At 45.9% G+C, this 21,844-nt stretch overlaps 2 protein-coding genes across 6 annotated transcripts in view; one reads left to right on the top strand and one right to left on the bottom strand.

Annotated features, from left to right (window-relative positions):
* The window catches only part of UBAP2 (ubiquitin associated protein 2), a 167,407-nt gene extending 149,390 nt beyond the window's left edge, over positions 1–18,017 (top strand). For 4 of the 5 annotated variants that reach the window (XM_074995845.1, XM_074995844.1, XM_074995843.1 and 1 more), the window contains 7 exons: positions 8,925–9,003; positions 10,475–10,689; positions 11,881–11,980; positions 12,079–12,186; positions 13,537–13,604; positions 15,078–15,269; positions 17,131–18,017. In XM_074995845.1, the coding sequence (XP_074851946.1) occupies positions 8,925–9,003; positions 10,475–10,689; positions 11,881–11,980; positions 12,079–12,186; positions 13,537–13,604; positions 15,078–15,269; positions 17,131–17,226 (858 nt within the window). In that variant the 3' untranslated portion in view covers positions 17,227–18,017. Of the gene's footprint in view, positions 1–8,924; positions 9,004–10,474; positions 10,690–11,880; positions 11,981–12,078; positions 12,187–13,536; positions 13,605–15,077; positions 15,270–17,130 lie in introns of those variants that run through there. The other variant, XM_074995846.1, reaches the window with a different exon arrangement.
* LOC142013264 (interferon kappa-like) lies at positions 3,123–3,767 on the bottom strand. The gene has a single exon (XM_074994424.1). It carries the CDS (start codon positions 3,663–3,665, stop codon positions 3,123–3,125), a length of 543 nt encoding a protein of 180 aa, XP_074850525.1. The 5' UTR covers positions 3,666–3,767.
* Positions 18,018–21,844: the final 3,827 nt, after the last annotated feature.

Raw genomic sequence — 21,844 nt, 5'->3', positions numbered from 1 at the left:
CTCCCCCCTGCAGCCCTAACCCATCCCAGCCTTATCCCCCACACCCACCTCCCATGGCCCCAGCCTACCGCCAGGCTTAAACCTCCCCAACTGCTCCCCGACCCCAGGACTTACCTTTCCGCAGCTTCCCCAGCTGCAGAACATGTGTTCTGCTGGGGATAAAGCCAGACCCCAACTTACGCGAAATCCATGTTACATGAGGGTGCATGGAACGGAGCCCTCGCGTACTGAGACCTTACTGTACTCATAAGTAAAGTACCTTTTAATGAGGGATGAGTGTAATTGTTCATTTTAAATTTAAAACTTGTATATATTTTGGGAATGACAAAACACCCATATTTGATTCCGTACTGGGCCATACCTCTCATCGTGACCATCCCTGACAGGTGTTTGTCTAACCTGCTCTTATAAATTTCCAATATTGGAGACTCCACAACCTCGCAAGGTAATTTTTCCAGTGCTGGCAGGAAGTTTTTTCCTAATGTCTAACCTAAACCTCCCTTGCTGCAATTTGAGCTTATTATTTCTTTTCCTGTCATCACAGGTTAAGGAGAATTTTTTTTTCTCACTCCTCCTTTTAACATGTTAAATATATTTACATCAAAATGTTCCAGCAGTTCACACTCTCGCACAGGTCCCATCACAGGAGGAGTAGTGGGGACTTCTCTTCAGAAAACTTAGTAAAAAATGAGTAGTGGGGGTTTCCCCTTTCCCTGATCTCTGCTGGTGGGGATCCCTAAATCAAAATTGCATGGAAAGGCACCCTGAGAAACTTTTTCATACAGGACCAACAAATAATACTATCTTGGCATCTGTCAGTCCTTCTTGTCTTGGTTTGAGTAAGGGAATAATCTTCAAAAATAGAGTCAAATGTTTATGTTCAACGTAGCAAAAAAAAACCCACCCCCTTGCATTACTCTGACAATGCTTGTCCTCTTTTGAAACACAACCTGATTTTTCACACATCTTCCTCCTGTTGCAAATCTAGTGATATCCAGGAAGTCTCCAATTTTGCTTCCAGTTCCCATCCATTATGATTCTGCTCTTTGTTGTCCCTGAAAACTCTTACTTCCAGCCAGATTATATTGTGTCTATCTTCTGTGTATTTCCGTAGGCCAGTGATACTGAGACTGAGGCTTGAGTGGCAAATGCTCTTTAATGCGTCTCCTGCAGCTCTGCAGCACAAGATAGTAAAACTGTGATTTGATTAATCGGTCTAAAATATTAACCAATCAGGATACTTTTACTGTGTTGCTCAGCCATTGTAATTGACAAAATAATACTTGGTCAGTCGTTTTGTTTTGAGAATTATGGGAGAAGCGGTAGATGTGGTATACCTAGACTTTAGTAAGGCATTTGGTACGGTCTCGCGTGATATTCTTATCAATAAACTAGGCAAACACAACTAAGATGGCGCTACTATAAGGTGGGTGCAAAACTGGCTGGATAACTGTACTCGGAGAGTCGTTACTAATGGCGCTCAATCCTGCTGAAAAGGTATAGCAAGTGGGGTTCCACAGCAGTCTGTTTTGGGACTGGTTCTATTCAATATCTTCATCAGTGATTTCGATATTGGCATAGAAAGTACGCTTTTTAAGTTTGCAGATGATACCAAGCTAGGAGGGGTTGCAACTGCTTTGGAGGATAGGGTCAAAATTCAAAATGATCTGGACAAATTGGAGAAATGGTCTGAGGTAAACAGGATAAAGTTTAATAAAGACAAATGCAAAGTGCTCCACTTAGGAAGGAACAATCAGTTTCACACATACAGAATGGGAAACGACTGTCTAGGAGGGAATATGGCAGAAAGGGATCTAGGGGTGATAGTGGACCACAAGCTAAATATGAATCAACAGTGTGGTGCTGTTGCAAGAAAAGCAAACATGATTCTGGGATGCGTTAACAGGTGTATTGTGAACAAGACACGAGAAGTCATTCTTCCAATCTACTCTGCGCTGCTTAAGCCTCAGTTGGAGCATTGTGTCCAGTTCTGGGCACTGCATGTCAAGAAAGATGTAGAGAAATTGGAAAGTGTCCAGAAAAGACCAACAAGAACGATCAAAGGTCTAGAGAACATGACCTATGAAGAAAGGCTGAAAGAACTGGGCTTGTTTAGTTTGGAAAAAAGAAGATTGAGGGAGGACATGATAGTTGTTTTCAAGTATCTAAAAGGGTGTCATAAGGAGGAGAGAGAGAACTTGTTCTTCTTGGCCTCTGAGGATAGAACAAGAAGCAATGGGCTTAACCTGCAGCAGGGAGGTTTAGGTTGCATATTAGGAAAAAGTTCCTAACTGTCAGGGTGGTCAAACAGTGGAATAAATTGCTTAGGGAGGTTGTGGCATCTCCAGCTCTGGACATATTTAAGAACAGGTTAGGTAAATGTCTTCGGGGGTGGTCTAGACAGTGCTTGGGCCTACCATGAGGGCAGGGGGCTGGACTCGATGACCTCTCAAGGTCCCTTCCAGTCCTATCGTTCTATGATTCTATAACTCTCTTACCCCTTCCCCCTGGCCCAGCTCTTCTTGGTAACACTGCTGGTTTGTCTCCTGAGCCACTGACGTTTGAATATCACAGTCTTAGATCAATACAATCTATGTTCTATTTGTATCCATTATGTGAGACTTACAAACACATAGGGATGTAAATTATGCCACAGAAACACATTCATTCTAACCAGTTACTCAATTTTTAGCCATACATTTATTTAAAAATATAAATAGTTATAAATAGTTATAAATAAATAAATATGACAATCCCCATTCTCTCACTCAGGATAAGTTTTGGTAATGTACAAAGAAAATAAATAACATTTGCAAAATATTTTCCCACTCTACCTCTGACACTCAAGTATTTTTTTAGTTTTTGGATGAGATTCTGTACCCAGTATGTGAAGTACATTTATGTAGTTCTGTAACTTCTTTTTTCTTCAGAGCACTTAAAACAATCAACCCCACCCGCCAAAGTAATCCCCAATTTACCAGTCAGAAACTGAGCCAAATATTATGGAGTTGAAAAGGGTCACAGAGTCCGTCTTAGAGTTCGAGCTATCAGTCAGATGGTTTCTTGCTTCCAGTTCTCTGCTTCACCCAGATGTCTGATATTCATAGTAAAATGTTTGTCGCCTAGTTTTTCATGCTCTTGGTAAGCGTGTCAATATGTCGAAAACAATTCTGTGCTTCCTCTCGGACAATTACCCAGGCACAGGTGCTGTAATTCTTCTCCTTGAGAAAGTCTTCGATACTCTGGAAGTATTTTTTCAGTTTCTTAAAGCTGATGTTCCCCGCCGTGGGTAGGCATTCCTCGAGACGGACAGTCTGCAAATTCAGCCCATTTAGGAACCTCTTCACGTTTGTTTTTTTCCAGCCAGTTTGCGACAGATTCTTACTGAAGATGCTGAAGAGCTGCTGGAGAATTTCGTGGACAGCCAACTTGGCATATTGTGGAAACTTGGGCTTCAAAACCTCCTCAGGAAACTGGAAGGCTGTCGTGTCTTGCAGACACTCCAAAGGAATCTTTCCACCCATTGTTTGCAGCAGTTGTAAGCTGTACCAGTTAAATTGGTTTTGCTGGCGATGGAGCAGGTTACAGTCCAGCGACATGACTCCAGCTGAGAACAGCAGTACTTGGCAGATCTGCCACAGGCATCCTTGAGACTTGGTAGTCATGATAACTTTTCACACAGCTTCTGCCCAAGTTCTTGTGGCTTGTTAGAAGTCTGCACTCTGTTGTGCATGCCTTCCATGTCCCTGACTTTATTTGGTGGGATGTTTTCCCTTTCATCATTTTCTAGCTCTCTAAAATTTACCCGTTTTCATTTTCACTTTCCAATTGGCAACTTAAGTTTGTTTGGCATAGAACTATCAAAAATGTCCATGGTTTTTTCCCCCGTGATTTTTAAGCTTCTCCTCTCTCAAAGCATTACTAGAGGTCCAGGATGTTTGACCTTTGCATGTGCTGTATGTACTACTGAGCTACACTCAGAAATACTGAAACCGGTCAGGCTCTAGGGTTCTAAATGAAAGCCAGATAGCCTAAAATGCTGACTCTCTCAGACTGAATGAATCCATTCTCTTTGACTTTGGAACCCTAAGTCTCTTCGCTTCCTGAACCCCAAGAATTTTCCTTATGGTTTTGATCATTTTAATAGATGATCTTAGCTCTTTCAGGTATGTTACATAGACACACAACTGCAGCCTGTCTTCCTGTCAAACTCTCAAGATTATCAGGGATTACATGGGATTACTTGAGTATTTATCCAAATCTTTGAGTAAATCTGAGGGCTTTAGAGAGCACTGTTGGTGAGTCAATTGGTGTCACGTTCATCCCTAGTCATTAGAGCAGCTTGCTTAAGTGGTAGACCCTTGGTGAAAGAGTGTAATTATGACCCTGGTAGCAAGCTTAGTGGCCTGTCTTCATGCTTGCTGGTGCCCCAGTCTGGATACTGTGATCCCACCTTGGTTGCGTACTTCTCTTTGAGTCTGTGTTGCCACCAGAGTTGAGTGTATATGCATAGCCTTGTTGGCAGTGCTGCCTTTCAGATGAGCTGCAAAACCAGGGTCCTGACCATTTGAGGACATTACAGACCCTGAAATGAGATTTTTCAAAGAATAGAGTGGCTGTCCCTTGGGTTTTGGCAAATTCTGATGGAGGCGGTTACATACTACCGCTCAGAATTCCTACTTTTCAACTGAAATATGTTTAACAGTAGGCTGGTAGCACACAGTCTGAAGGCGTAATATCCAGGATGGCCTAAGGAGGTGTGCTTTGTAGCAAAAGGGCCACTGTCCGGGATTTCAGTCTCTGGGTTGTAGGCTTTCTTTTCAAATGTGTTTAAAAAAAAAAGTGGTATCATGTCGCAGCCCCAGGATACTAGAGAGAGAAGTGGGGGAAGTAATATTTTTAGTGGACCAGCTTCTGTTGGTGAGAGAGAAGGTTTTGAGGTTTCGCAGTGAAATTTGTTCGCTCACCAGCATAGGTTGGTCCATTAAAAGATATTATTTTACCCACCTTATCTTTGATGTTTATTGCTGAATACAGGAGAATCCCATTTATCTGACGATCCATTTCCCAGCTCTCTGCATTACGTGCAGTATCAGAACATGGAGGTCCAGAATCGGGTGATCTCTCCTATGGACGCTAGGTGGCATTGTCGTCTGGCACTTTCCCATTCTCCTGATTATCTTTTGGTGATCTCGTCTGGCTCCAGTTCTAGATAGAGCTGATGACCACATTCTGCTGCCTTTACCTGCTTGAAAACTAATTCCAAGCAAGGAGTTTTAGTAGTATTTAAAACTTCCCCTTTGGGGCATTTGCAGTCCAAGCTTTGCTGCGGTGTGACTGTTCATGAGATCTAGAAAATGAAACTGGCTAGAAAGAAACAGGAAACGGATCACTCGTTGTAGAAACGTGAGAAGAGGAAAACTGAACAGGAAGCAGAGAAAATGAAAAGTAAATTTACTTTTAAAATGGTTTTCTTAAATCAAGTATATTGGAAACATAAATAAAAATTTGTTTTAAAATGGATGGGGTTTATCCTAATGTACTAATATCCTTTTAAAAAGCACATTTGAAAACTAGACTTTGTGGCCTTGTCTACACTAGCCCCAGACTTCGAAAGGGCCATGTAAATGGCCATTTCAAAGTTTACTAATGATACATATTCAGCGCTTCATTAGCATGCGGGCAGCCGCGGCACTTCGAAATTGACGCACCACGCGGCTCGTCCCGAAGGGGCTCCTTTTCGAAAGGACCCCGCCTACTTCAAAGTCCCCTTATTCCCATCTGCTCATCTGTCAATTTCGAAGTGCTGCGTCCGCCTGCGTGCTAATGAAGTGCTGAATGTGTGTTTGCATGGCCATTTCAAAGTTTGGGGCTAGTGTAGACACGGCCAATGAGAGCAACAGAGAGTCCCCAGCCATTGCTCAATCAAATGGTGGTTTCACAGTAGTAATGTGGATAAACCACAGATCCCTTCCGTAATAGCGACCCCAGAAGGCTACAGTGTATTGTATTGGCTTAAATAGCTGCGAGGGGCTTAGATTTTTGCCTTTGTGCAAGTCATTCAGTTAAATGTCTAGAAAGAGCACCAATACAGTGAGAATGATATACCGATCTTCCATTCCCTTTGGACATTAGCATAACAGTCTCCTGCCAGTCCTGCAGGCCTGGTCTTCTGAGAGTTCCACCATGGTGCAGCTCCCTGGGATAATCACTGTGAAGGTGGACTTTCATAACAGTAGGACTAACAAGGAGTAGGCAAACAAATCAGTGTCCCTGATTTCTTAAACAAAACTCCTGTTTTGGAGAACTAATTCTGCATGTTGGGGTGCTCCCACAAGCTATGAATGTGCCTAATCTCCACGCCCACCTACGTGTCTCTCGCATGTGTGCTAAGGTTTCTCTGTTGTATTTTGTGGGACTGAGTGGGGGGTCAGATACCATTGGAATAAGTGTATTGTAACTGCTTTAATGGTCTCTGATTCAGCATCAGATCAGGCTTTCCCAGATCTGGTGGCATGGCTCCTTTATTTACCAATTTACTTGCTCTGTCGTCTTGTGTAACTGCATTGCTGCACCACATCTGTGTTTGAACCCTTTGTGTGACCTCAGTATCAGACCTATAGGGTCCATGCTCAGTAATAGTGCAGAGTTGGCTCTCATCAGTGGCTCATCAAAACCCCAGTGTAACAGCATAGTTCTTTTTAAGAACAAAATCATGCCTTGCCCTCTGCCCCCATACACTCACACATGGGGCAATGTGGATTTGCTTCGGAAACAGCTCACTCTTTCCTTGTGGGATATTTGTCTGTGCTGTTTCTCCTGCGAGTTTTTCATGGAGCTAGAGGGAGAAGGAGAATATGGATTTTACTTGAATGGGGGTGAAGGATAATAGGATGTGACAGCCTTCCAAGCCTTATTCTACAGAGTTGTCCTCCTACAGGTGTGAGTGTACATTGGATGTCCTTCTCATCTAGGATGGTGACTGTCCCCATGGAATGTCTGGAATGGGAGTTCCCTTGAAACTGTTTCTGTTGTTTATCTTGCAGTGACCATCAGGGTAAATATCACTTGGAGTTGATATGATATGGCCCCTTTCGTCTCAAGAGATGGTCGTTAACAGCAGTGAGGATCTGTGGGCAGTGTTTGAGTCTGTAGCTTCTCTCATGGCTTATCAGTCCAATATTGGATTTGCACAGTTGACTGCAATAACCACATGCCAGTCTGTTTCCAAATTCTTGAGTCTGAAAGTATTTTCCTCTAAGACGAAGCTCTTTTGTGTGGCTTGCACGTACACTATCAAAGGGTGGTGTGCCCTGACGTAGCAGTTGTCAGGTATTTTGATCTGATTATGTAGATTCCCAGGATTTTGGATCAATGCTGAATTTTTTCATGGCATTTTTGCACGTCTCCTTGCATCTTAGCTTTGGTCTTCCTCTTGTTCTCAACCCACGTGAGTTCACTGAAGAGGATTTCTTTGGGAAGATGTTCCTCACCCATTCTTCTCACGTGACCAAGCCATTGTAGTCTTCTGCTGTTGAGGATCACTATGAGGCTGGGTATAATCCATTGGGATTTTTGCAGAGAATTTGCTAGTGTATCATTAAAGGTAATTCGTACTGGCTTGGGAATGATAGTCACCTGGGATTACAAACTGGCTGAAAGATTGGTAAGCAAAGGGTATTGATAAATGGCCACATACCAAATTACAGGAATGTGGCCAGGTGATATTGTTGGGACTCTTAAATTCTGACCTAGTTAGTGTTTGCTCCTCAGAGATGGAGAAGAGTGTGGGGAGAACGTTTGTGAGATTGACAGATTATACAGTATGAGGTGTTGCTGTGAGCTCCTGTGAGAGGTGTGTGCGCTGAAGGAACACTGAGATCAGAATATTTCCCCAGCATGTAAAAGCACGAGCAAACATCTTGGGGATGTGTGTGGGACCCATATGAAGCAAATATAGTCAGTGGCAAGAGGTACCTGGCAGACTGGAACGCTGCTTGGGGCAAGCCCAGGGTGAGAAGCACAAGGAGGCATGAAGTATGGGAGCAAAACAGCCTATGGAGTTTTGGGATACATCTGCACAGGTATCGTGCATCATGTAGGTAGGATACAGGAGAGAGAGGGTCATCTAGATGCAGTTGTCCATCGTTTTCCTTTCCCAGACTAAAGTTAACCTATTTCTTTGGGGTCCAGCACAGTGGGGTTGGTGGATGCTGAGACTGTGGGTTGACTTGGGCCTGGACTGGGGCTGCTGGTATGGGGTTCTTAATGGATGGGCAAAATGCTGAGAGGTATTATAACTTACCAGTTCAGTCCAATTGACATAGTACTTCTCCTGTGTCTATTTTGGCTTGTGAGACCCGTCTTCAGATGATACTGTCTGAAACAGGGATCATCCTCTATTCTGAGTCTGTACAGCACTTAGCAAAATAGGTCCTGACCCTCTGGTTGTTGCTGTAGTAGGAATCCTTTAAACATGTCCTCCATCAGGGATGGCAACTCTCTTATTATATCTTTCTAGCACATTGGTCCCTTTAACTTATGTTGGCACCATTTTTAGATAATGCCTGGAGTTTTTCTAAGACAGCACTTGCGTTACAGAGCTGGGACACTTGTCATCAGTTGAGGAGCGTTTTGAAGGAGAAAGCATTAAACGCGCTTAAGAAGCGGCACCTGTAGAGCTGGGGGTTCAAGGACTAGTGCTCCAAATTTTCAGTTCTGCCACAACCTGCCTTGCTAAGTTTCCATCCATGCGTCCCGGCGTTTGTGTGTTTGGCGAGAGGGAAAATAATCCTATTCATCTTGTCCCGGTGTTGCTCAGGTTCTTCTGCCTTTGAGAACCTTTGCATGTGCATTAGGCAGAGTGCATAAAACTGGCTGGCTTGGTTATTCATTTGAGAATTAACAAATACCGTCTTTTTCAGGATTATTATGGAATTACATTCCCTGCTCCTGCAACCTTGACAGGCAGAGATGGGAGCCTAGCTAACAACCCATACTCAGGTTAGTACTGATTCAAGAGGAGTAGGACGGCTGGGTAGAAACATTTGTTTCGGAAAATGGGGCATGCTGCTGTGGCCAAAGGAGCATTCCTGACCTCTGCTCTGCTTGCAGCTTAGTCGGCCAGTCCAAACTGGACAGGCTCAAGAGCAGGAAACATAAGTGGATGTATCCCAGTTTCTGATAACTTATTCCATAAGATATTCATGGGAATATGCAGCCAAGGCACAAGACTTTTCCTGGGAAAGCAGGGTTTAGCTTGGGACCTGTACTCGATCCCAAAACCAATACAAGATTGTTCCTTGCGATGCAGGATTTGGGTTTAGCTAACTCATGTGACTAACCTTATGCATATGGAAAATTATTCTGTAATTTAATATCTCCTCCTCTTGGTATTCAGCCTCCTTTGCTCAGCTGCACTCTGCTCTGTGCTAGACCCTTTCAGAGCTCTCTAAAGATCTCTTCCCCCCCCCACCCCGCATACCATTGCATCAGTATTGTCTGCATTGTGGTAGCTTGTACAGGCTCTCATCAGCTTCTGGATACAGTCCAAGAACCTGCATCTCTCCCTCCCTTCCCTCATTTCTCAATCCCATGCCTGTATATATCAGTAATTTGCATCTCATTTTACAAGAAGTCTGTTACCAGGCTGCGACTTTAAATCTATGACGGGAGCACTGGGGCTCTTAACATGGCACCTGCCAAGTGCAGGTCCTCCCAGGGCTCCAACACCAGTACTGCTCAACCAGGCTTGTTTGTGAAAGAACAAGGTACCTCAATTCTGCCTCCACAATGCCAGAAATTGGTGAGCATGCTACATTGGAGGCTGTCGCCAAGATGGTTCAGATTGCCCCATGCGACCAAAAAGCAGAAGTGGGAAAAGTACCCAATGAGTTACTTGAGTGAAAATGCAGCTGGTTTCACTTCTGTGTACCTGAGTGCAATAAATGTGTTGTGCATGTTTACTTTCCCTCAAATAGTTTTCCAGAGGGACACCAGTGACTTGTACTTAAGTCACCCCACCCCCACCCCACATACTTTTACTCAAGTAATTCTTTGGGTGCTTTTCCCATCTCTGCCAAAAAGGCCTCTTGTAGATTAATAATCAAATTTCCCTTCCTGTGTCTTTAATTCGTTGGCCTCAGATGCAAGCTTGCTCTCTGGGCGGTTGGGACTTTAACCAAGTGAACATTTGCTGTTTGGCCACTGACAGCTTATGCTTCTAGTACATTTACTGTAATGGTCTCAGGCACAGTGACTGAATCCCCTGTGCAACATGGAATACTGTTGTCAGTGAGGAATGGAGACAGAGTTCTCTCTAGGCCAAGGTGTTATGGTGAGCTCATAAAATGGAACTCAGGAGTCCAGGCTCGTAGGCCTGCTCTGACCACTGAGGTCACCTGCTCTCTTGACCATAGGACAAGCCCAGGCGGAGAGATGCACCTCCTGAAGCAGCTGATGCTTTCTCTTGCAGGTGATGTAACAAAATTTGGCCGAGGGGATTCTGCCTCCCCTGCTCCCGCTACCACGCTGGCCCAGCCACAGCAGAATCAGACGCAGACTCACCACACCACTCAGCAGCCGTTCCTAAACCCTACACTGCCTCCAGGCTACAGCTACACTGGGTTACCATATTACGCCAGTGTGCCAGGAGTACCCAGTGCATTCCAGTATGGGCCCACCATGTTTGTAAGTCATGAGACCTGGACTTAACAGAGTGAGCTGCCCTTGTTGTGGTTCTCTAGCTTTGCCTGGTGCAGTTCTGGCCCTTTCCTTTAAGCACCCCCACCCCCTCCATTGCAGGCCATGCCCAGTGAAATAAGGCCCAGCTCTCATATGACAGCTTGGCAAACAACTTGAAAACTTGATGTCCAAGTTTGTTATCCACTCTGCCTTCTGTGTAAAGTGACAGGGTCTGTGCAGGACTGGGGGTAATTTAAAGGGCAAGGACAGTAATGTTATAAACTTGTGTAGGCAGTGACAAGTGGCAGAGTTACAGCACAGAGATTCTTAATCCGTGCTGAAATCTCTTTTTGTGGGGAGAGGGGGTGGCTGGGTCATCCAGGAATTCCAGAAGTGACCCCAGTAGTATTACATCAGCCCCTGCTGGCTAGTGGAGAGGGAGGTGGGGTCTGAGTCAGTGGAGTGGGAAAGGCTGGAGAAATCCTTTAGGGGGCGGAGGGCTGGGGAGGAGGCGGAGCTAGAGGCGGAAGTGCAGAGTCTGTGCAGGGCTTGGATCCAGGCTTGTAGTGTACAAAATAAATACCAGGTTCCATGAGTACTGAAATCCCACTGGTGTGATCGGGTGACTCTGGTTTGTTGTCTTCAGATTCACAAGGGAATGCAGCCTTCCCTGTTTATAACTGTGTTAACCCTCCTGGGGCTTGGGCATTTCCCAGCACTCCTAGAGCAATGTAACCCTGTGTTTAGGCTTGGAAGATATTGGCCTCAGTTCACAAGAGGGGTGACCCAAGGCAATGAAGCTGTCACTCTCTCAAGGCTGTACTGCAGTCAGGGTTGGAAATTGGATTAGGACCCTTGGGTCCCATCTCCCAGTCCTGTGCACAGAGCGCCAGGTCCTGCTGTTCTGAGTTACTGCCGTAGGAATCGGGGATTTCCTGGCATGTTAAAGCCACCTATTTCACAGCTGGGAGAGGCAGCCAGGGCTGCCCACAGAGAGTGGGATCACCTTCCCCACTAGGTGGCAGTGGGAACTAGCTTTTATGCTGAGTTCTAACTAAGAATGCCTCGAAGCAGGTCTTTGCCCACAAAAGCTTATGCTCCAAAATAGCTGTTAGTCTGTAAGGTGCCACAGGACTTCTTGTTGCTCTCAAAGATACAGACTAACATAGCCACCTCTCTGATACTTTTGGCCTCCAGGTACCTCCAGCGTCAGCCAAGCAGCATGGTGTCAGTTTGAACACCGCTTCCACCCCATTTCAGCAGGCGAGTGGCTATGGACAGCATGGCTACGGAGCGGGTACGGTTACTCTAATGGGCAGTGCATCTGTGCCGTTTAATGTAATGTCCCCAGGGCTGTTTGCTCACGGCAGCACCATGTCTTGTCTATGGTGGCAGGCTATGATGACTTAACGCAGGGAACGACGACTGGAGATTACAGCAAAGGAGGCTACAGTGGGTCATCTCAAGCACAAAACAAGTCTGCTGGCACTGGACCTGGGAAAGGTAACACACAAAGGGATCTGAGGTGCACATAATCTTGTCAGACCAGGGGTCTTGCAGGGCAAACTCCCAGTATTCCCAGTGTCAGGTCGGTCTGGCTGCCAGCTCTCAGGTGGGTGACCCCAAGTTATGTCTCCATCTCCCATGTTCAAAATGCTTTTAACATTCCAAACATTCCTTGTAAGCCAACAGCTCAGTTTGTGTAAGGAGATGGACAGCTGCCATCTGGTTGCGCTCAGTTACAGAGGGGAGAAACCGCAAACCATTGTGTCTGCTACCTGGAAGCTAATGTTCAAGTGTGGTGGAGGAATGGTATCGCTCCACAAATGGTAGGTCCCAGATCCCAGAGCAGCCGTCTCTTTATTCAAACAGTAACCAATTAGATCATGAGTGTTACTGATGTTCATGATGAAGCTCCACAACCAATGCCTGTTGAGGTGACGGGGGCAAGTTAAGCTCTGAGTGAACGATTCAGGCTGTCTGGAGTCTCCATCCCGAAGAGCATCCCTTCACACTGGGGATGCTTTCTTTGCATACCTGAAGGGCTAGAACGTGGATTTGTTTTATCTGAAAGCTGAAGTTCTGCATGTGCTACTGGGACCACTTGAGAAATGCAGAGTGACTCACCTGTCCAGCCGTGACTTAAGTAAATGCCAGCCAGAAAAATCTTCCTCAGACCAGCTGCCAAGTACCTATATCCTCCACCTTGTTAGTCACTTGTCCCTGGGAGCAGTGGATACCCAGCCAGTCCAATCCTTTCATGCTTCGGCCACAGACTGTATTCTCTGCTGCTCGTGGAAGTGAAATGGCTCAAGCTGTGAGCCATGATTTGAGTTCAGACTGGGAATGGCCAACCAGCCTCCTTGCTGGCGATCCCTTGCTTGCTTCTGATCCTGCCACACCAGTTGCTGCAGTCACTGTGGACTGGAGACATAAACAGTGTCTTGTGGCATGCTCCATAATTTGAGGGGAGCGTTGACTTCTCTTCATCTGAGGAACATTCAGTGCCCCTAGCTACTACCCAGCTCGGTGCCAGAGACTGTGGTGTAGCTTGTGGAAGTGGCCAGGGGCAGCATATGCTAGTGGGTCTTGCTCTGATTTATAATGGGAGTTCAGGAAATAGGCCTTGGCACTTTCTTTTCACTCATGCTGTGGGAGCTGTGGAGGGGATGGGAGGGAACAGCACAGTCCTGCCAGGAGGAGCCTCATTTGATATAGTGTGAGGGGAGTGACGACATGGACTGGATGCAGACAACAGCCCAGGGGCATTATGGGGATCCCAGGGCAAGGAAAAGAGGGGTTCAGGTTGGGTTGCCTTTGGCTCTTCGTTGTCAATGGCTTTTTGTTTTCCAGGTGTTTCTGTGACCTCAAGTAACACAGGTGTGCCTGATATCAGTGGCTCAGTCTATAACAAGACTCAGGTGAGGCACTGTGGCTCATTCTTTCTGAGAAGCATGAACATGCCCTCCTCCCTCCTGTGCCCCAGGGTCAGGTTGTCAGCGGACTGGCCCACGTCAGCAGCACTCGTCCTCTCATGGAGCCTCTTGGGTGCTAGTGGTTTTTCAGCCCTGCTCTCTGGGGCCATCCCAGACTCTGGTCTTTCTCCAGCACTGTCACCTCTGATTTGAAAGAGGACTTACAAGGGTCTTGCCTGACACCACTGCCCTTTTCCATCTTTAGCCTGCTCTTGGCATGGTGACTCATGACAAAGGCTGTTAGTGTGGAAGCTAAGATTCCTATGTTACTGCCTAAACTTCTGTTGAGTCCTGCAATGCTGTTAAAATGTGAGGTGGCAAATGTTTTAGGGCTGCATTGTCCGAAATGCCGGGCCAGAACATCAACTCAAGGCAGGCTGGACTGCATGGACATGCACTTGAGTCTAGAAACATAGCTCATTAGTGATGGCTCTTGAGTCCCTTGGTTCCTCTTGGGCTGTGTGCATTGATTCCAGATCGCTCTGTCTTCCACCCAGTGCCACCGTCTTGTGGCTGTCTATGGTGCAGCCAGTCTCTCAGTTCCAGTGGAATAAAAGGCACTTTGAGAAGCTGCAGAGCGAATGGGGTGAAATACCAATTCCCTATTCCGTTCTGTGGAGTGTGGAACCCTGAGCCCTTTTGTAGGTGTACTGGGGTGTAGGTATTTCTGCCTAGCCCAGATCCGCTCCCGCACTTCTCATGAGTGGGGCTGTATACTCTCAGAACAAAGGTGACCAGGCCTCAAGTCTGCTGCTCGCCACCAGAAGTGAGGGGTTGGGGACTTCAAGCAAAAGTCCTGCTGGGATCTCTTTAGTCATTTTTACTAAGCAGTTCTGACTGGAGTAAATATTTCCTCACCTTGAGATGCACAAATTGAGTGCCAAGACCTAGCTGGGTGTTTGCTGGTCTGCTCCATTGTCTGGAAGGTGCCTGAATTTCCTGCTTGTGGAATCATGTCTTAGATCTGCGAAATGGCTTGGAGAAGCCAAGAGGCTATTTTTGACTGATAATGGCTGGTGCAGTTTAGTGTCTGTCAAGGGATCTTGGGTCACTGCAGTTACTGCTTGTTTGTGATAGTGCCCACAATGTACTAAGGACTTTCTAAACACGACTGGTTTCTGCTTGGAGCAGCTTGCAATCTAAGGACAAACAAGTAGGTCAGAGAAAGTGAAACAGGAATGGGCAGCTGATAGCTAAGTCAGCCGATTCACTCCAGGCAGTAAAGTAGTGTGCCTTTAAGATGAAAGGTAACATTTAATTTGTAAACATCGAGCTAAAGCACTGTTGCATATTGGATTTGGGTTTACTGGGCTGGTAAAGGGTTACGGTTACCTCCATTCAGGCTACTCTTGTCCTTGTTTGATCACCCAAAGAGCACGTGGGAGAGGGTCTCACAGCTTCCTTGTTGCCTTCTTGCAGACGTTTGACAAGCAGGGATTCCATGCCGGGACACCGCCTCCTTTCAGCCTGCCATCTGCTCTTGGATCCACTGGCCCCTTGAATCCAGGGGCTGCCCCAGGCTATGCTCCAGCCCCTTTCCTGCACATCCTGCCTGCACATCAGCAGCCCCATTCCCAGATGCTGCATCACCATCTTCAGCAAGATGGGCAGGTGAGTCTGTCAGTCCCTGGTGCCTTTTTCAAGGCTGCTGCTCCCAGTAGCTAAATGACCACCAGCCAAAGAGGATGTCCAAACTGATCCCATCCATCACAGGTACTCTATCCTGTTCCCTTTGGCTTTCCCCATTGGCAAAGTAATGTGTTAGCCAACACAGACTAAGGTACTGTACCATCTTGGGCGGAATGGGGAAGATGCATTCACAAGAGGCGAGTGTGGCTTTGTGGCAGTGTTTCCGTGTGTACACACAATGGACAGACAGCCCTAGCAGCCAGTAGAGACTGCCACTTTCCTTTCCTGGACAGCTCACAGAGAGAGAGTGATAACTATCACAATTGCTCTGTGACCATTTTACTTACACACCACACACATACATGTTCCCTTAGTATCTCTGGTGGTTTTGCATTTCACTTTCTTTTTCCATATCCCTTCATGTCTGTTTAATGTCTCTTGAAAAATATGCAAACCTCTGGTTTAAGAGCCTGAACATAAAAAATTATTTGCCTGTCCTGAATGCTTCTATGTGCTCTGTGTCCAAACCTTCCCTGGCAGGACCTCTTGTGCCCATCCAACTTAGGATCTTATTTCCACTCTTCTTAGTTTTGGCCCTCTGCCCCAAGAGACTCTCAGAACTGGAGGACACTTAGATTGGACTGTCAGAAGGGCTGGGCTGCCTTCCCTATCAAGGGTTAGGTAGGCTTTAGAAAGTCTTTCATCCACTACCCTTACCACAGTGGCCTCAAATGTCTGAGGTTTTGGGTTTGTCCTCCTGGTTTATCTTGCTTAACAGATGATTGGCAAGAGAGGTTTCTTGGGCACCAGTTAGGGAAGTCTCAAGCTGACTGTATCAAAGATTTTATTATTTAAAAGAGATCATTTATTATGAGTGACCAGGAGGTGGAGAGGGGTCTGTACTCCCCCTATGCTCAGCTGGTTAATCCTAGTTCTGCTCAGCGGAGTAGAGTTCTTCGTCTTCTGAGGAAACCAATAGTTGCTCTGTGGTAAAAGTCACCTGGACTGGGGCAGAGTTGTCTGCATTCTGAGAGGCAGGGCATTGTCTTGGGAGCCGGGGGCAAACACTACGGCATTGCTGGTTGAGTGTCTGCCTGTATTGCATGCTGAACTGTTGAGAGAACTTGACACTGCAACCAGCGCTCTGGGCCCCTGTCCTCCCTGACTGTTGAAGGCCAGTGCCAGTGGAGACTGTTTTCCAAGCAGATATGGGACAGCCTGAGGTCCAGTTACATCACATGATGTTGGTTCTCCAGAGGCTGCTCTTGCCCTTGTGGTTCAGGTTATCAGAAAAGTTGGGGCAAAACAATTCTCAGAGCAACTAAATGCTTTGATGCTCTTGACTTGTAGACAGCTGTGTATTGGCCGTGCCCTTGCTTTGTGGTTTCAAGGAATGTGCTCCATGCAAAGGATGATTGCTACCAGCGAATCATGTAAACCATCTCCATGCTGAAGCTGCAGGAGGCGAGAACAAAGGCAGTGAGGTGGCTGGCTGATTTTGTCCCAGGCGTGGCAAGCCTGGGGGAAACGAGCTTACTTAGCATTTCCATCCTGTATTCCTGGTGGGATTTGCTTTGGCTTTTTGTGGATTTTGTTGAGGCCTAGGGCAGCGTGACCCTGGAATTCCCACGTCTTCAGAGTGAGGCCCAGGGACACCATTTCCCACTATTGCATAGACCTCGCTGCTTTCAACAGCCATCACCAGGCCTGTTACAAGGAGGGATGGGGCAGGCAGGTCTTCTACTGCTCCAAGGTAATAAAGGTTCCCTGCAGCTTGAGGATTAGGGATCTAGCGGTGGCAGCATCTGATGTGAACATGAATTCCCTTTTCCTTTCTTTCCAGGGTGGATCTGGCCAGCGCAATCAGCCAAGCACCATGCAGCAAAAGTCTCAGGCTACCAAAACCGCCTATGGCACTTCTCCATACTGGACAAACTAAATCCGAAACAAGGAGGGGGAGGCAGGGGGAGACTGAAAGAAGAAAAAGCCGATGCCCATTCCTGGAACTGTTGAGAGAGAAAGTAACTGCTCAGCCAAACGTCTGTGCGGGGAGAACTGCAGCCAGCCATCTTTCTGCAATTCTCGCCCGCTTCCTCTTTGAGTTGCTGTTGTATGTAATATATTTATGTATGTATTTGTAAATGTAATAGAGCCTAAATGTGGTTTCTGCATCTTTGCAGCCTGTTTTATTTTCTTTGTAGGAAGAATTAATTATTCACTTCCATTCTGCACCGGGGTATCTTCCTTTGTGTTGTTTTTAAAGCTCTACAGGCTTTATACTCTGTCAGAAGATAAACTGTGCCATTTTTGTTGAAGAAGGAGCCCATTTATTTAATGCAGTTCTTAGTTCAGGCAGATGGGAAGGCCTGACCCCAACGACGAATCAAGGGTTCTGTCTCCTGTTGCTTTGGTATTTTTTTCTTTCAGATACAGATGTTACTTTTTTAACCATGTTTTGTGGGCCCTTCCCCTTCTTTTGTCCCGTACCTCCCCCATTGCCTCTGGTGTGGAAGACTAACTCTCGTGGACAGTTTTGTTACCGTGGCCACGAACTACAATGTCTTTATTTCACAATTTTTAAATAAAAAAAAATTGGACAGGGGTTTTTTTTTTTTTTTGGTTTCTCTACCAAGAGACTTTGGATGGCTCAGTCACTGTGTCCTGGAACCTCCTTTGCATCATTAGAGGCAAAACTATGTAGCGGTTTCTTAAATAAAAATATAAGCTGTGTCTTGTACCTCTTCTTTCCCTAAGCCCTCCCACTGCCCAGGACATCCAGAGCTAATTGATGGAAAGTTCTTACCCTCCCCACTTATTTTTTTCAAAGATTAATGGAGGAAGCTCTTGGTCCTTCCTGTCCTGCACCGGTTCGGTGAATGTTTTAGGAGTTTAATTTCTTTTTAGCCCTTCCTCCACCTAATAATAAAGATCTGAGCATATAACTGGTGTTTGCTGTCTCCATTTGCAAAGATTCAAGGAGCAATTGGTTTCTAAAACCCTTACCATTCATTCCTGGTGATTGGGGGGAGAAGGGGTGAAACAAATTGGAGTGCCTAGGGCTGTTTAGAAGGGGGTATCTTACTGGATCCCACCTACTAAAAGGGAGCTCTGACATGTGCCTGGTGAGAGCTGCGCCCTCATCTGGAGTTAGTTTGCTAGCCAGAGCTTGAACTTGTACAACCCCTGTCAGTGGAAGCAGTGTCTCCTCTATGACTGCCCTACTTTTTCAGGGTTGTGGGGCCCTTCCTGCTGGGCCTCTCCTCAGCTAGTAATGTAGCTTAGCTGATATAGCTGTGTGGCAGCTTTTTTAAAGAGCCCATCTCCAAGGATAAATCCTCCTTTAATCAGAGAAAGGGAGATGGGAAACCGGCCCTGTCAGGGATACTCTGCCATCTCTAGCTAGTCTGCATGCACTAGACACCATGACAGGGAAGGGTAAAGAGCTGACTTTCAATGCTCCTTTAAAGGTGGGAGCAGGGGCCTGAAGTCCAAGGAGAATAAAGGATAAGGTGAAGTCACCTGACCTATTACTGGCTTCTTTTGCAGAGGGGCATAGCACAGACATCTCTCTCCAATCTGAGGATGTGGAAGAGCAGCTGCCTCTGATGTGCAGGCTGGTTAGTCACACTTGCTAGTTTTGAATCTCTAATACAGTGTAATGTTGCCTTCAACTACTAGTAGCTTAGGAATAGAGACTGGTCTGGCCACCAAAATGGAAGCTTGTTATAAACTGAATAGGGCCAGAGTAAGCAATGAAGACAAGACAAACTGTTGACACTATTTTCTTGGGTACCTACTGTAAATGCCAACTCTGGTTGCCTTTGAGAGCACAAAAGCCCTGTCACAGTTGAGATGTAATTCCCCAGAGGTGGTCAGAAAAGGACCTTTGTGTGCTGAAAGTCACCAAGGACTATCACAGGTAGTGTTGGTTACAGCAGGGTTTTAGTATTTCATTAGGGCCCTTTGTAACTGAGGAACAAAACTTTGGCTTGATGTTTTCACACTGGCTTGAGTTAGATCATCATGTCTGTGATTTATGTACTGGTGGAGGACAGGGAACCTAATATGGTAGCATTTTGCCCTGCACCAGCTGCTTCTGTGGGGACGGAATTCAGAGCAGTGCTGAAGCCACCCACACCTCAATGATTCTGTCTGGGAAAAGTTACACAAGCCTGAAAACTGCTTTTCCTGCAGACTGTCTCTTCACTTAGACTTTTTCTGCATCTGCTTCCACCAAAAGGGTTGTGGTTGTAGGAAGCTCTAGCTGGAGTTTGCCTAGTCTCGTGTTAACCTTGCTCTATCATACAGTTATGGAGGGGAGCAGGGAGGTTAAGAGCTAGAGATGCAATTTTTTGTTTTACCATTGTGGCCTTACATGAGATTGACACACATGTATGTCTGGCTAAAGTTAAACAGTGTTTAGCAGCCTCTGTCGGAGGTGTACATAATATTGTTGGAAATATTTAAAAGCAGCTGAGCTGAACATTTCAGGGCTGCTCTAATTGGTACTTGGTCCTGCTGTGGAGTGCAGCAGACTGGATTCAATGACTTCCAAGGTCTTCTCCAGCTCAGCCGCACTTTTGCTTGGCAATTCACATTTAGGGTCCAGCAAGCTGTGAGCATTACTTGAAATGTAGGTGGTGCTTCAGGAGCTGTAACCCTTCTGGATGGAGATTAACCCAGCACTAACCAGGACTTCAACAGACTAGGTTTGCTCTCCTAAAGTAAATTCTTGTGTGCCTTGGTTCCTGACCTAATCAGAGGCAAGCTTCAAGCTAGGGCAGACTCAGTTTTGCCTAACCCTGGTTTTGATTGTGGTCTTATATCCCATAAGGAGCTCATGCCCAAGCAAGTGGGGATGAGGCTCTGCTTTCCCCTCTCATCCAGTGCTCAGGCTACAGGCTAGAGCAGGAGGGCTCTTCTTTCTTTATTCTGTGTCAAATGCTTTATAAGACCTGAGTCTACTGAACATGTAGGCCTATAACAAGCTTAGGCAACAGATTAAAAAGGTAAAAAGTTTTAGTTGCAAAGTTGACCCCATTTAGGGTGGTTGTAGGTGGTCATCTTACCTTCCGCCAGCTGTCTGGATTGGAACAAGCCCTGCTTAGGAAATGGTGGCTGTAGGCAACATTGGTATAAGCCCATGGAAGGGGGAGTAATGTTACACTGAAGTGATGGTTGAACAGTAGAATTTAAGTTTCAATCCTTTCATGCTCCTGGCTTTTGTTGAAGATTTTTCCAGTATACAAATTTGTAAGAGGCTGGTACAGCTGAGCTCTGGGGCACACAACAGCCATCTGCCTGGAGATGCACTCCTGGAGAGGCCCTACCGCCTCAGGGGAGGACAGTTATTGGCCATCAGCAATTGCATGTTAAGAGGAAACAAGGACCACTCCACACCCCTTTAGTTTTAGGCTAAGGGTAGTATTTGTTCCTTCGAGCATAGATGAGGAAGAGTTTTGGAACCATCTTTCCACGCTGACCCTTCCACACCGACTGAGTGTTCAAGACCCTCCAGTAGCTGTTTTTTCCAATATGCAAAACAGCCATTGTGGCAGCTGTCTCCACTGAAACACTACCTCATCTTTAACTCCCACTAAAAATCAGCAGCAAAAGTTGTTACAGCAACCCACCCAAACTCTGGCCCTGTAGACAGCAAGATGCAATTGAGATATTAATTCCAGTCTAGGAAAAAACACTCTCAAAACACTTTTATATTACAATAAACTTACCAGTCCTCTCTCTGCTGTGTTAAACTTACAGTTTCCACTTTTCCTGGGCTTGATCTCTTGCGGTGCTTTCCAGCCCTACATTTCCAGGAGTTTGTGCTAAGAGTAGAGTACTTTGGCTCCTGCTACACCCTTCAGCTACTGGCAAAGAGACATGTTCTCCATGGTGCTCTGGTCTTTTCTCAGACCCTGTGAGGGATGGTAAGGTTTCTCCACCATGACATTAATGCTACAGGTTAACACACACACTATCTTTGTACAACCCCTTGAACACTAGCAATGGCCATTCTGAGGGGAAGAGGTATCCTTAGCACCCATTGTAAAGAGCTGACATCTGCACTTTTGACATCTGCAATAAATGGATCTGGCCAACAGGGATATAACAATACAGGGATATTTTTATTTCACATTTTATTGTTAGACAGATGTGCAGAAAAGACAAAATAAACTACCAAAGGGGAAGACAACACAAAATGCATCAGTTAATCCTTTCTGGTAGATTATACTGAAAGGGGAGGTGGAGAGAAAAAGAAAAACACCCAGGATTTTCAGCTAAGAAAACTACTAAGAAAGTCTAGTGCACCCTGCTGGTTTCAGAATGGTTGAAAACTGCACTTGAATTATAAATGTAAACGTCAACATTGGTTGGGATGGGGGTAAAAATACACAGGTCAGGTAAACATTTTTCCTCATAATCTCTTAAATAGTTTCATAGTCATACTTGGGTTGGTTGTATCTTGAAAAGGAAACCAGCAAGTCAACAAGCAATGACACTGCAGGGGAGTGCAGTTTATCTTACTCATGGAGGAGCTCTTGGAATAGGTTGGG

The sequence above is a fragment of the Carettochelys insculpta genome, chromosome 5, assembly GCF_033958435.1.
Source record: "Carettochelys insculpta isolate YL-2023 chromosome 5, ASM3395843v1, whole genome shotgun sequence".
In the NCBI taxonomy this organism is placed as follows: Eukaryota; Metazoa; Chordata; order Testudines; family Carettochelyidae; genus Carettochelys; species Carettochelys insculpta.
The sequence above is the reverse complement of the archived record's forward strand: the minus strand, read 5'-3'. Positions and strand labels throughout refer to the sequence as shown.